The 10,715-nt window shown below is 54.0% G+C and overlaps 1 protein-coding gene across 2 annotated transcripts; it reads left to right on the top strand.

Moving 5' to 3' along the window:
- The first annotated feature begins 1,043 nt into the window (after positions 1-1,043).
- On the top strand, positions 1,044-9,936 carry VPS18 (VPS18 core subunit of CORVET and HOPS complexes). 2 transcript variants are annotated; one of them, XM_074394080.1, is made up of 5 exons: positions 1,044-1,469; positions 2,545-2,686; positions 5,484-5,575; positions 6,416-7,590; positions 8,588-9,936. In XM_074394080.1, exons 1-5 carry the CDS (start codon positions 1,379-1,381, stop codon positions 9,311-9,313), a joined length of 2,226 nt encoding a protein of 741 aa, XP_074250181.1. In that variant the 5' UTR covers positions 1,044-1,378; the 3' UTR covers positions 9,314-9,936. The 2 variants fall into 2 exon arrangements, with proteins under 2 accessions (XP_074250181.1, XP_003935748.1); XM_003935699.2 differs by having other exon boundaries at positions 5,720-7,590.
- The last annotated feature ends 779 nt before the right edge of the window (positions 9,937-10,715 follow it).

The raw sequence follows: 10,715 nt of genomic DNA, 5'->3' as shown, positions 1-10,715 counted from the left end.
GGCCCAGAAGGGAACAGACTCCATCTGTGTCGCCTAGGCATGTGGGAGAGGAAAACCCAACCACAGTCGCGCCCCAGCCGTCGCAGGTCCCTGGCTGAGAACTAGCCTCTCTGCCTCAGGTTGGGCGGCCCCAACCTTCTCGCCCGCCCCCCACTTGTCCCTCCTTGCTAGGCTTGGCAGGTAATTGTTCCCCGCTCCTGCATGCTCTCACGGAGCCGTGGCCGCGTCGCTGGCTACGCTCCACCAGGCCAGAGAGGTTTTCCGTCTTGTTCTCTGTCACATCCCCAGAGCCTGGCAGAGTGCCTGGCAGAGTGCCTGGCACAGAATGGACGCTCATTCGCGGAGCGAATGGATAACCCATCGCTTGCTTTTCTAGTATGAATGGTCTACTTACGGTCCAGCGCCCCTGCTGGCTCACGACCTTTTCCAGGGTGGGGAAGGGCTGTCCTCATCTCTGTGACCCCAGCGCCCAGCCCGAGGCCTGGCACCGAGTAAGTGTTCAACCACATTTTGGTGAATGAGTGGATGGAAGCGACCCAGCAACCCTGAGCCAAGGAGCCACTGTGGGGACAGTCACGGCGGTTCCTGGCACAGGGCTTCCTGCTGGCCTGGCCGCCAGCTCTGCGGACTTCTGGAAGCTGGGGGGCCTCTGGGTGAGGGAGAAGAGAGGCCAAGACTTCTCTGCGTGTCCCTGTGACGGTGGGACCCAGACAGCGATGGGATTAAGGAGCGGGCGGTTTCCCGAGGCTGTTTACAGAGGCGGGAGCGGGAGCTGGTCAGGGAGACTGGACAGACCTCTGAGGGAGCGGAGCCTGGGCGCGAAAGCCAGGGCTGGGCGGCGCGGGGCGGGTGGGGCAGGCGGGCTGAGAAAGCCGGGATTGCCCCCTGGTGTCGAAGCCCGGAACTGCAGCAGGGTGCTGGGGGCGGGGCTTGTGTTCAGCAGCACCCTCCCGGCGCCCGCCCGCAGCCCTCCTCTCACCTCCCGCAGGCGGACCCGGCTACGCTGTGCGCCTGCGTGCGTGGGGCTCTGAGAACCCGGAAGTTACGTTTTAGGCTCGCGTCACGGGGGCGGGAGTCAGCTGAGCTGCTGGAGCTAGGTTGCGATCACCTGGGACCGGCTGAAGGGAGCCTGTGATCTTTTGGGCGGAGGAGATCAAGGCTGCGCTAGATTCAAGGGCGAGGGCTGCCCGGTTATCTCGCTGCATAAGGCAAGAGCAAGAGGATCTTCAGGATTTTAAAGAGGAGGTGACGGTTGCAGGTTCCCAGGTTGTCAGAGGTTGGGGAGTTACAATTTCCATTCTGGGGCGACGGGGACCCCAGGAGGGGAGCCCTGTTGTAGTCCTCAGGCCCCGGACGAAGGGCCCAGAGGCCGGGCACCATGGCGTCCATCCTGGATGAGTACGAGAACTCGCTGTCCCGATCGGCCGTCTTGCAGCCAGGCTGCCCTAGCGTGGGCATCCCCCACTCGGGTAAGCAAGAGGAGTCTGCCCCTCCTCCTTTCGGCTCTCCTAGCATTTGCGTGGGAGCAGCGGGGAGGGCAGCTCAAGGGCTCGGGGTCATCCCCTGGGCCATGCCTTCCGGATCTAGGCCCCTGATCCTCCTCAGCCTCTCCTGGCCCCCAGCTGATGGATAGTCCAAGTTTGAAAGAGCAGAAGGAGCAGCCGCGTGATCTAGGCCCTACCGCTAGGGTCCTTTTGAGTGGGAACTGAGGCCCAGATAAGGAAGTACTCACAGGGCACAGTTGGGCTGTTGAGAGAACTGAGAATGGGCTCCCGGCTTCTGATGCTTTTCCCACCAGGCCGCTTCTGGAGGTGGGAGGGAAGGAATGGGCAAAGAAACTGGTGAAGGGGGAATGTTATGGACGAAGAAAGGAGAGTACCAGAGGGAATTTTGTCGCTGAACAGGGAAAAATAGAGATGAAGTCTTTTTGGCCTTGACTATAGCTGGGTGCAGCCTGGAGTTTCAGGGACATTTTTGTAGAAAGCAGTGAGTCTCCAGGAGAATGAGCGCATAGAAGTGCTGGGGGACTGTTCCAGTGAGTGGTGTTGATGAATTGCAGCTGCTTTCACTCTAGTCTTTACCCTCATTCAATGCTCAAAATATCCCAGCACTTGCCAACTCTGCACTGAGGCTCCTTACCGCATGGGCAGGGATGGGGGCAGAGAATGGAGCTACACTACTACAGTTAAGCTGGGATTTCTGGGCCAAAGACTGATAAGGGAGAATGCCCAGACTGCCAGTTGTGTCCCACCCCCACCAAGCTCCATTACCAGTGGGAGCAGGTACATCATTGCTGTGACAGCATCTCAAGGGTTCAAAGAATCAACCCCTCACTGCTGTCAGCGTGTGGAAGGAGCCCCAGTCCTCTAGTATAAAGGTGACCAGCAAACTACTTGATATCAAACTATTTGTTAACCAAGGTTCTGGAGTAGGAAAGTCAGCAAAGTGTCGAGGAGCACTGTTGTGTTTTTTCTGCCTGCCTCTCCTTGCACTTCATCTGGCTCTTCTGTAGCTAATCTTGTCGTTCTCATTCCTTACCTGTAGGGTATGTGAATGCCCAGCTGGAGAAGGAAGTGCCCATCTTCACGAAGCAGCGCATTGACTTCACCCCTACCGAGCGTATCACCAGTCTTGTTGTCTCCAGCAATCAGCTCTGCATGAGCCTGGGCAAGGATACCCTGCTCCGGTAATCAAGGACTCACAGAGCTTAGGAGTAGGGACTGGAGGTTATTTGGGGACTCTTAACTCACTGGGCCTTTCTTCTATTCTGAGCAAGTAAAGCAGTGAATTTGGAGTTTTCAGGAAATATCCTCTCCATTTCCAAGGAGAACCAATACGGTGAAGTGGTTAAGAATCTGGTCTGGCAGATTCTTAACTACTTCACCATATTGGTGTCTCACACCTGTAATCTCAGCACTTTGGGAGGCCAAGACAAGAGGATCACATGAGATCAGGAGTTTGAGACCACCCTAGGCAACATAGTAAAGACTCCCATCTCTACCAAAACATTAGCCAGGTGTGGTGGTGCAGTCCCAACTACTGAGGAGGCTGAGGCAAGAGGATCACTTGAGCCCAGTTCGGGGTTGCAGTGAGCTATATTTGCACCACTGCACTCCTGTTTCTAAAAAAAAAAAAGGCCTGGTGCGGAGGCTCACACCTGTAATCCCAGGACTTTGGGAGGCCAAGGCTGGTGGATTACCTGAGGTCAGGAGTTCGAGACCAGCTAAGCCAACATGGTGAAATCCCATCTCTACTAAAAATATAAAAATTAGCCAAATGTGGTGGCAGCGCCTGTAATCTCAGCTCCTTGGGAGGCTGAGGCAGGAGAATTGCTGGAACCAGGGGGGCAGAAGTTGCAGTGAGCCAAGATTGTGCCATTTTACTCAATCCAGTCTTAAAAAAAATAAAATAAAACAGAAAAAGAAAAAAGAAACTGTTTTGGAGTGGAGTGTAGACAGAAGAGTATTGATTACAGCATTTTTGTGGTAGGAAAAGCTGGATCCAAGCTGAATGCTCATCATTAGGAAAATGGTGATTAAATTGTAGTTCAGCCATAAAATAGAATATAATGCAGTTGTTTAAAAAATGAGTTATCGCTGGGTGCAGTGGCTCAAGCCTGTAATCCCAGCACTTTGGGAGGCCGAGGTGGGTGGATCACGAGGTCAAGAGATCGAGACCATCCTGGTCAACATGGTGAAACTCCGTCTCTACTAAAAATACAAAAAATTAGCTGGGCATGGTGGCGCCTGCCTGTAATCCCAGCTACTTGGGAGGCTGAGGAAGGAGAATTGCCTAAACCCAGGAGGTGGAGGTTGTGGTGAGTCGAGATATGTGCCATTGCACTCCGGCCTGGGTAACAAGAGCAAAACTCCGTCTCAAAAAAAAAAAAAAAAAAAAAAATGAGTTATCCTGGAAAGCTGGGTTTGGGGGTACAAAAAAAGTTAGAGCTATATCAATTGACTAGTGGAATGTTCATAAAATATTAATTAAGAAAACTTATAAATTAAGACTCATATACATATATACAATATGAAGACTTTTTTGTAATGATAGCAACAACATCACCCTATTTATGTTATCAGAAAAGATGTTAACATGAATTTCCTCAGTTGAGAATAACTGGAGTTTGAGAAGAAAATTAGGTCATTCTTTTTTTTTTGAGATGGAGTCTTGCTCTGTCGCCCAGGCTGGAGTACAGTGGCGTGATCTCTGCTTATTGCATCCTCCGCCTCCCGGGTTCAAGCAGTTCTCCTGCATCAGCTTCCCCAGTAGCTGAGTATTCCTCCCATGCCACCACGCCTGGCTAATTTTTTGGATTTTAGTAGAGAGGGGGTTTCGCCATGTTGGCCAGGATGGTCTTAATCTCCTGACTTCGTGATCTACCCATCTTGGCCTCCCAAAGTGCTGGGATTATAGGCATGAGCCACCGTGCCCGGCCTTAAGTCGTTCTTTAACATCATTGCATTGATTCTTTAGTTTGAACAAGCATATAATTTGGAAAGAATTTCATATGGAAAATATAAACAGGAGTACTCAAGGTTTTTGTCAAGGTTAATTGAGGTAATACTAGATTGATGAAGCCCTAGGCATGGTGTTTGGTATATAAAAGTGCTTAGGCACTATGAGCTACTCTTTGTTGTTCCCTTCTTACCCCAGCAATCTGGGACATCCCTGCCTATCTTCCCAGATGCACTGGAGATCCTTTTGGTTTTTTTTCCCCAAAGTCTGATTGATTCTTCAATGGTGATTTTTTGAGCAGAGGGGACAGACTTCTCCTCAGTGATTTCTCGAAATGAGGTGACTGAGCTCACAGACATGAGAGGGTTTTGGTTGTTGTTGTTTTGTCTTTCTTTTTTTCCTTTTGTGGATAAAATAGTCTCGCCGTATTGACCAGTCAGGTCTCAAACTTCTAGGCTCAAGCTACCCTCTCCCTTCTGCCTCCCTAAAATCTGAGATGACCAGCATGAGCCACTGCACCTGACAAGAGAGTTCTCAAGTAGGGCCCTGTATGTGTTTCAGGAGTACTCCAAAGGCAGAGCTGCTGTATGCAGCATTTTTTTTTTTTTTTTTTGAAATAGGGTCTCACTGTGTTGCCCAGTCTGGAATGCAGTGGCGCAGTCTCAGTTCATTATAACCACTGCCTCGCGGGCTCAGGTGATCCTCCCACCTCAGCCTCCTGAATAGCTGGGACCTCAAGTGTGCACCATCACACTTGGCTCATTTTTTTGTATTTTTTGTAGAGACGGGATTTTGCCTTGTTGCCCATTCTGGTCTCCTGAGTTCAAGCAAGCCACCCACCTTAAATTCCCAAAGTGCTGGGATTACAGGCCTAAGCCACTGCACCTGGCCTGTATTCAGCATTTATGTGTAGATGTAGATTTCAGGGAAGAAAGTCTATGGCTTTTATCAGATTATCAAAGAGGTTCATGATCCAAAAAAGGATATTCCCCTCTCTAGAGTGACGGTGACTCTTGTCCTCACAGCATTGACCTGGGCAAGGCAAATGAGCCCAACCATGTGGAGCTGGGACGTAAGGATGACGCTAAGGTTCACAAGATGTTCCTTGACCATACTGGTAAGTGACAGTGGATCCAAGGAGGGGGCTTTTGGGTTAGTCATTGCCTGGGTGGGTGGGCTCTGAGGGTGCTGTGGGGGCCAGGAGGAGACTGAGAGTGGGAATGGCAGTATCCACTGGGGTGCCATGCTCTCCCCACTCCAGGCTGTCACCTGCTGATTGCTCTGAGTAGCACAGAGGTCCTCTACGTGAACCGAAATGGACAGAAGGTACGGCCACTAGCACGCTGGAAGGGGCAGCTGGTGGAGAGTGTGGGTTGGAACAAGGCACTGGGCACTGAGAGCAGCACAGGCCCCATCCTGGTCGGGACTGCTCAAGGCCAGATCTTTGAAGCAGAGCTTTCAGCCAGCGAAGGTGGGCTTTTCGGCCCTGCCCCAGATCTCTACTTCCGCCCATTGTACGTACTAAATGAAGAAGGGGGTCCAGCGCCTGTGTGCTCCCTTGAAGCTGAGCGGGGCCCTGATGGGCGTAGCTTTGTTATTGCCACCACTCGACAGCGTCTCTTCCAGTTTATAGGCCGAGCAGCAGAGGGGGCTGAGGCCCAGGGTTTCTCAGGGCTCTTTGCTGCTTACACGGACCACCCACCCCCATTCCGTGAGTTTCCCAGCAACCTGGGCTACAGTGAGTTGGCCTTCTACACCCCCAAACTGCGCTCTGCACCCCGGGCCTTTGCCTGGATGATGGGGGATGGTGTATTGTATGGGGCATTGGACTGTGGGCGCCCTGACTCTCTGCTGAGCGAGGAGCGAGTCTGGGAGTACCCAGAGGGGGTAGGGCCTGGGGCCAGCCCACCCCTAGCCATCGTCTTGACCCAGTTCCACTTCCTGCTGCTGCTGGCAGACCGGGTGGAGGCAGTATGCACACTGACCGGGCAGGTGGTGCTGCGGGATCACTTCCTGGAGAAGTTTGGGCCGCTGAAGCACATGGTGAAGGACTCCTCCACAGGTCAGCTATGGGCCTACACTGAGCGGGCTGTCTTCCGCTACCATGTGCAGCGGGAGGCCCGGGATGTATGGCGCACCTACCTGGACATGAACCGCTTTGATCTGGCCAAAGAGTATTGTCGAGAGCGGCCCGACTGCCTGGACACAGTCCTGTCCCGGGAGGCTGATTTCTGCTTTCGCCAGCGTCGCTACCTGGAGAGTGCCCGCTGCTACGCCCTGACCCAGAGCTACTTTGAGGAGATTGCCCTCAAGTTCTTGGAGGCCCGACAGGAGGAGGCTCTGGTTGAGTTCCTCCAGCGAAAACTGGCCAGTTTGAAGCCAGCCGAGCGTACCCAGGCCACACTGCTGACCACCTGGCTGACAGAGCTCTACCTGAGCCGGCTTGGGGCTCTGCAGGGTGACCCAGAGGCCCTTACCCTCTACCGAGAAACCAAGGAATGCTTTCGTGCCTTCCTCAGCAGCCCCCGCCACAAAGAGTGGCTCTTTGCCAGCCGGGCCTCTATCCATGAGCTGCTCGCCAGTCATGGGGACACAGAGCACATGGTGTACTTTGCTGTGATCATGCAGGACTACGAACGTGTGGTGGCTTACCACTGTCAGCATGAAGCCTACGAGGAGGCCCTGGCTGTGCTCGCCCGCCACCGCGACCCCCAGCTCTTTTACAAGTTTTCGCCCATCCTCATCCGTCAAATCCCCCGCCAGCTGGTAGATGCCTGGATGGAGCTGGGCAGCCGGCTGGATGCCCGGCAGCTCATCCCTGCCCTGGTGAACTACAGCCAGGGTGGTGAGGTCCAGCAGGTGAGCCAGGCCATCCGCTACATGGAGTTCTGCGTGAACGTGCTGGGGGAGACTGAGCAGGCCATCCACAACTACCTGCTATCACTGTACGCCCGCGGCCGGCCAGACTCACTGCTGGCCTACCTCGAGCAGGCTGGGGCCAGCCCACACCGGGTGCATTACGACCTCAAGTATGCACTCCGGCTCTGTGCAGAGCATGGCCATCACCGCGCTTGTGTCCACGTCTACAAGGTCCTGGAGCTGTATGAGGAGGCCGTGGATCTGGCCCTGCAGGTAAGCCGGTACGCCTTGACCCCAGCAGAGAGAGGGACCGAAAGAGCAGTAGCTTTAGATGCTGAAGGGCTTGGCGGGCGGCATGGCTAGAGGGCGCCGGCTTCTCTTGCAGAGGGAAGGTTAAGAGTGCAGACTAAGTCAGGTTTGAATTCTGGCTATGCCATTTACTAAGCTGTGTGACCTTGGGCTAGCTTCTGAACCTCTCTGTGCCACAGATTATTTGGCCATAAAAGGGAGTCAGTGTTACAGTACATTTACCTCATAGGGTTGATAAAGTTCTGTGTATGAAAAGTACTCGGGGCTGGGCGCAGTGGCTCATATCTGTAATCCCAGTACTTTAGGAGGCCTAGGCGGGCGGATCTCCTGAGGTCAAGAGTTTAAGACCAGCCTGGCCAACATGGTGAAACCCTGTCTCCACTAAAAATACAAAAATTAGCTGGGAGTGGTGGCACGCACCTGTAATCCCAGCTACTTGGGGGTCTGAGGCAGGAGAATTGCTTGAACTGGGAGGCGGAGGTTGTAGTAAGCCAACATTACGCCACTGCACTCCAGCCTGGGTGACGGGGTGAGACTGTCTCAAAAAGAAAAAAAGAAAGGTACTCAGAACAGTGCCTGGTACATACACATTAGCAGAAGAGGAAGGTGCTGAGTTATGCTTCTCAAACCATGAATTGTCACCTGCCTTAGCATCACGTGAAGTGCTATTTAGCACGCAAATTTCTAGGCCTGAACCCAGGACTTACTGAATCAGAACGTCTGGGGGTGGGGCTCAAAAGTCTGCATTTTGAATGTTTCCCAGGTGATTTTTAACTTCACTAAAATTGAAGCCCTACTACTCTTTAAGTGCTTTTACATAGTTGTGTCAGGGGGAGGCCCCCTTGCCACCAGGAATGCTGGGAATCCTGCCTCGGGTCCTCTCCTCCAGCATCTCTCTCTCCCATAGTCTTCCTGCTGGGCAGGGAGGGCCTTGGCCCTAATGCCCATACTCTCCCCACAGGTGGATGTGGACCTGGCCAAGCAGTGTGCAGACCTGCCTGAGGAGGATGAGGAATTGCGCAAGAAGCTGTGGCTGAAGATCGCACGGCACGTGGTGCAGGAGGAGGAGGATGTGCAGACGGCCATGGCTTGCCTGGCTAGCTGCCCCCTGCTCAAGATTGAGGATGTGCTGCCCTTCTTTCCTGATTTTGTTACAATCGACCACTTCAAGGAGGCGATCTGCAGCTCACTTAAAGCCTACAACCACCACATCCAGGAGCTGCAGCGGGAGATGGAAGAGGCCACAGCCAGTGCCCAGCGTATCCGGCGAGACCTGCAGGAGCTGCGTGGCCGCTATGGCACTGTGGAGCCCCAGGACAAATGTGCTACTTGCGATTTCCCCCTGCTCAACCGCCCTTTTTACCTCTTCCTCTGTGGCCACATGTTCCATGCTGACTGCCTGCTGCAGGCTGTGCGACCTGGCCTGCCGGCCTACAAGCAGGCCCGGCTGGAAGAGCTGCAGAGGAAGCTGGGGGCTGCTCCACCCCCAGCTAAGGGCTCTGCCCGGGCCAAAGAGGCTGAGGGTGGGGCTGCCACCGGGGGCCCCAGCCGGGAACAGCTCAAGGCTGACCTGGATGAGCTGGTGGCCGCTGAGTGTGTGTACTGTGGGGAGTTGATGATCCGCTCTATTGACCGGCCCTTCATCGACCCCCAGCGCTATGAGGAGGAGCAGCTCAGTTGGCTGTAGGAGGCTATCACCTCTGATAGGGGGCGGAGAGTGGGGAGCAGCGTCTTGAACCCACTTGGGAAGGCCGCCTCCTAGGCTATGCTCAGTCATCTTGCAATTGCCAGACTGTGACCACGTTGACAGGAGTAAAAGTAGCGCTGTTGGCCAGGAGGTGTTGGGTGTGAGTGTATTCTGCCAGCTTTTCATGCTGTTCTTCAGAGCTGCAGTTACACCGGGCCACCAGCCTGCCTCCTGGTAGAGGCCCTTCAGCTAGAGAAGTCAGAAATCTGACCCTATTCCCACCCCCTACCTCTAGCGGCTCTCCTGTCCCTGTCACTCCCCATACACATCCTGTTTAGCTTCTCAGAGAGTACCTTTTTTCTGTCTGTTCACTCTGCGGCCTCTGAACCCCCAGCTCTTCTCCCTCAGAAGAAGCCTTCTCTTCCTGCCTCTAGATGTTCCAGAAGTAAGAAGGAAGCCTTCAGAGTCCTGGGCATTGGGTGAGAAGGTGATGCTAGTGGGGGCATGCTTTTGTGCACACTGTCTGGGGCTCCAATGTGAGGGTTGCACTAGGGCCGAGGGCCTTGTGGAGGGTTGTGGGTGATGGTGATGGAAGTGGAGAGCATTAAACTGTCTGCACTGCACTGGTGGCTTTGAGTCTATGCTGGGCTGAGCAGCATGTAAGTGATCTTCAGGCGGGGCTGGAGTGTCACAGGGAGGCTGCCAGGCCCTACATGTCTCCAAGCCTTGGCACGCAGTCCTTTATCTTGTCCCCCAACTCTTACCTCTCCAGGGCTCGTTGGCGACCAGCCAACCAGCCTGAATTGTGAAGCAGGGGCTATTCTTCCGTTTGGCCATCAGATGGTGCTGCTCCCCACATAATCCTCTGCTTTTGGGCAGCTGGGAGCAGTGATTCCCCTCCATTAGTGCTTCCTGAGTCTGTTCCCTCCCAACTTGTCCCAAGAATTTTCTTGGAGTCTCCACTGTCTAACCATAACTTAAAGCCCCTCCTTCCTCTTCCCTCCAGCAGCCCTCACGCATGCTAGACTTTGCTTGCCCTTCTGCCAACTTGGATCCTTGCCTTCCCAGCTCCTGCCCAGCTTTGAGACGGCCCCATCACTGTCTGCTACTAACCACAATGTTGAGGCCCAGTATGGAGGTGAAACTGCTGCAGCCTGTACCCATGGCCTTTGGCAGACATGTTTTCTTCTCATCTCGTTCCTGTGACCTGCTCCTCCCCACAAATTACACATCGTTAGTAGTGGCTAAGTAGGGAGTCCTGGAGCAGGGCCTCCCTGTAACATCAGCAGAGCACCCTCTGCCCCACGGACTGGCGTTCACGGTGCACTGTCCAGCTCTGTGGGTGTGATCTATCAGCTGACAAAACAGTTTCTGCAGTCAGGTCAACCTCGCTGGCCACTGC

This window comes from Saimiri boliviensis, chromosome 2 (assembly GCF_048565385.1).
Source record: "Saimiri boliviensis isolate mSaiBol1 chromosome 2, mSaiBol1.pri, whole genome shotgun sequence".
Lineage (NCBI taxonomy): Eukaryota > Metazoa > Chordata > Mammalia > Primates > Cebidae > Saimiri > Saimiri boliviensis.
This window is presented reverse-complemented; position numbering and strand designations above follow the sequence as displayed.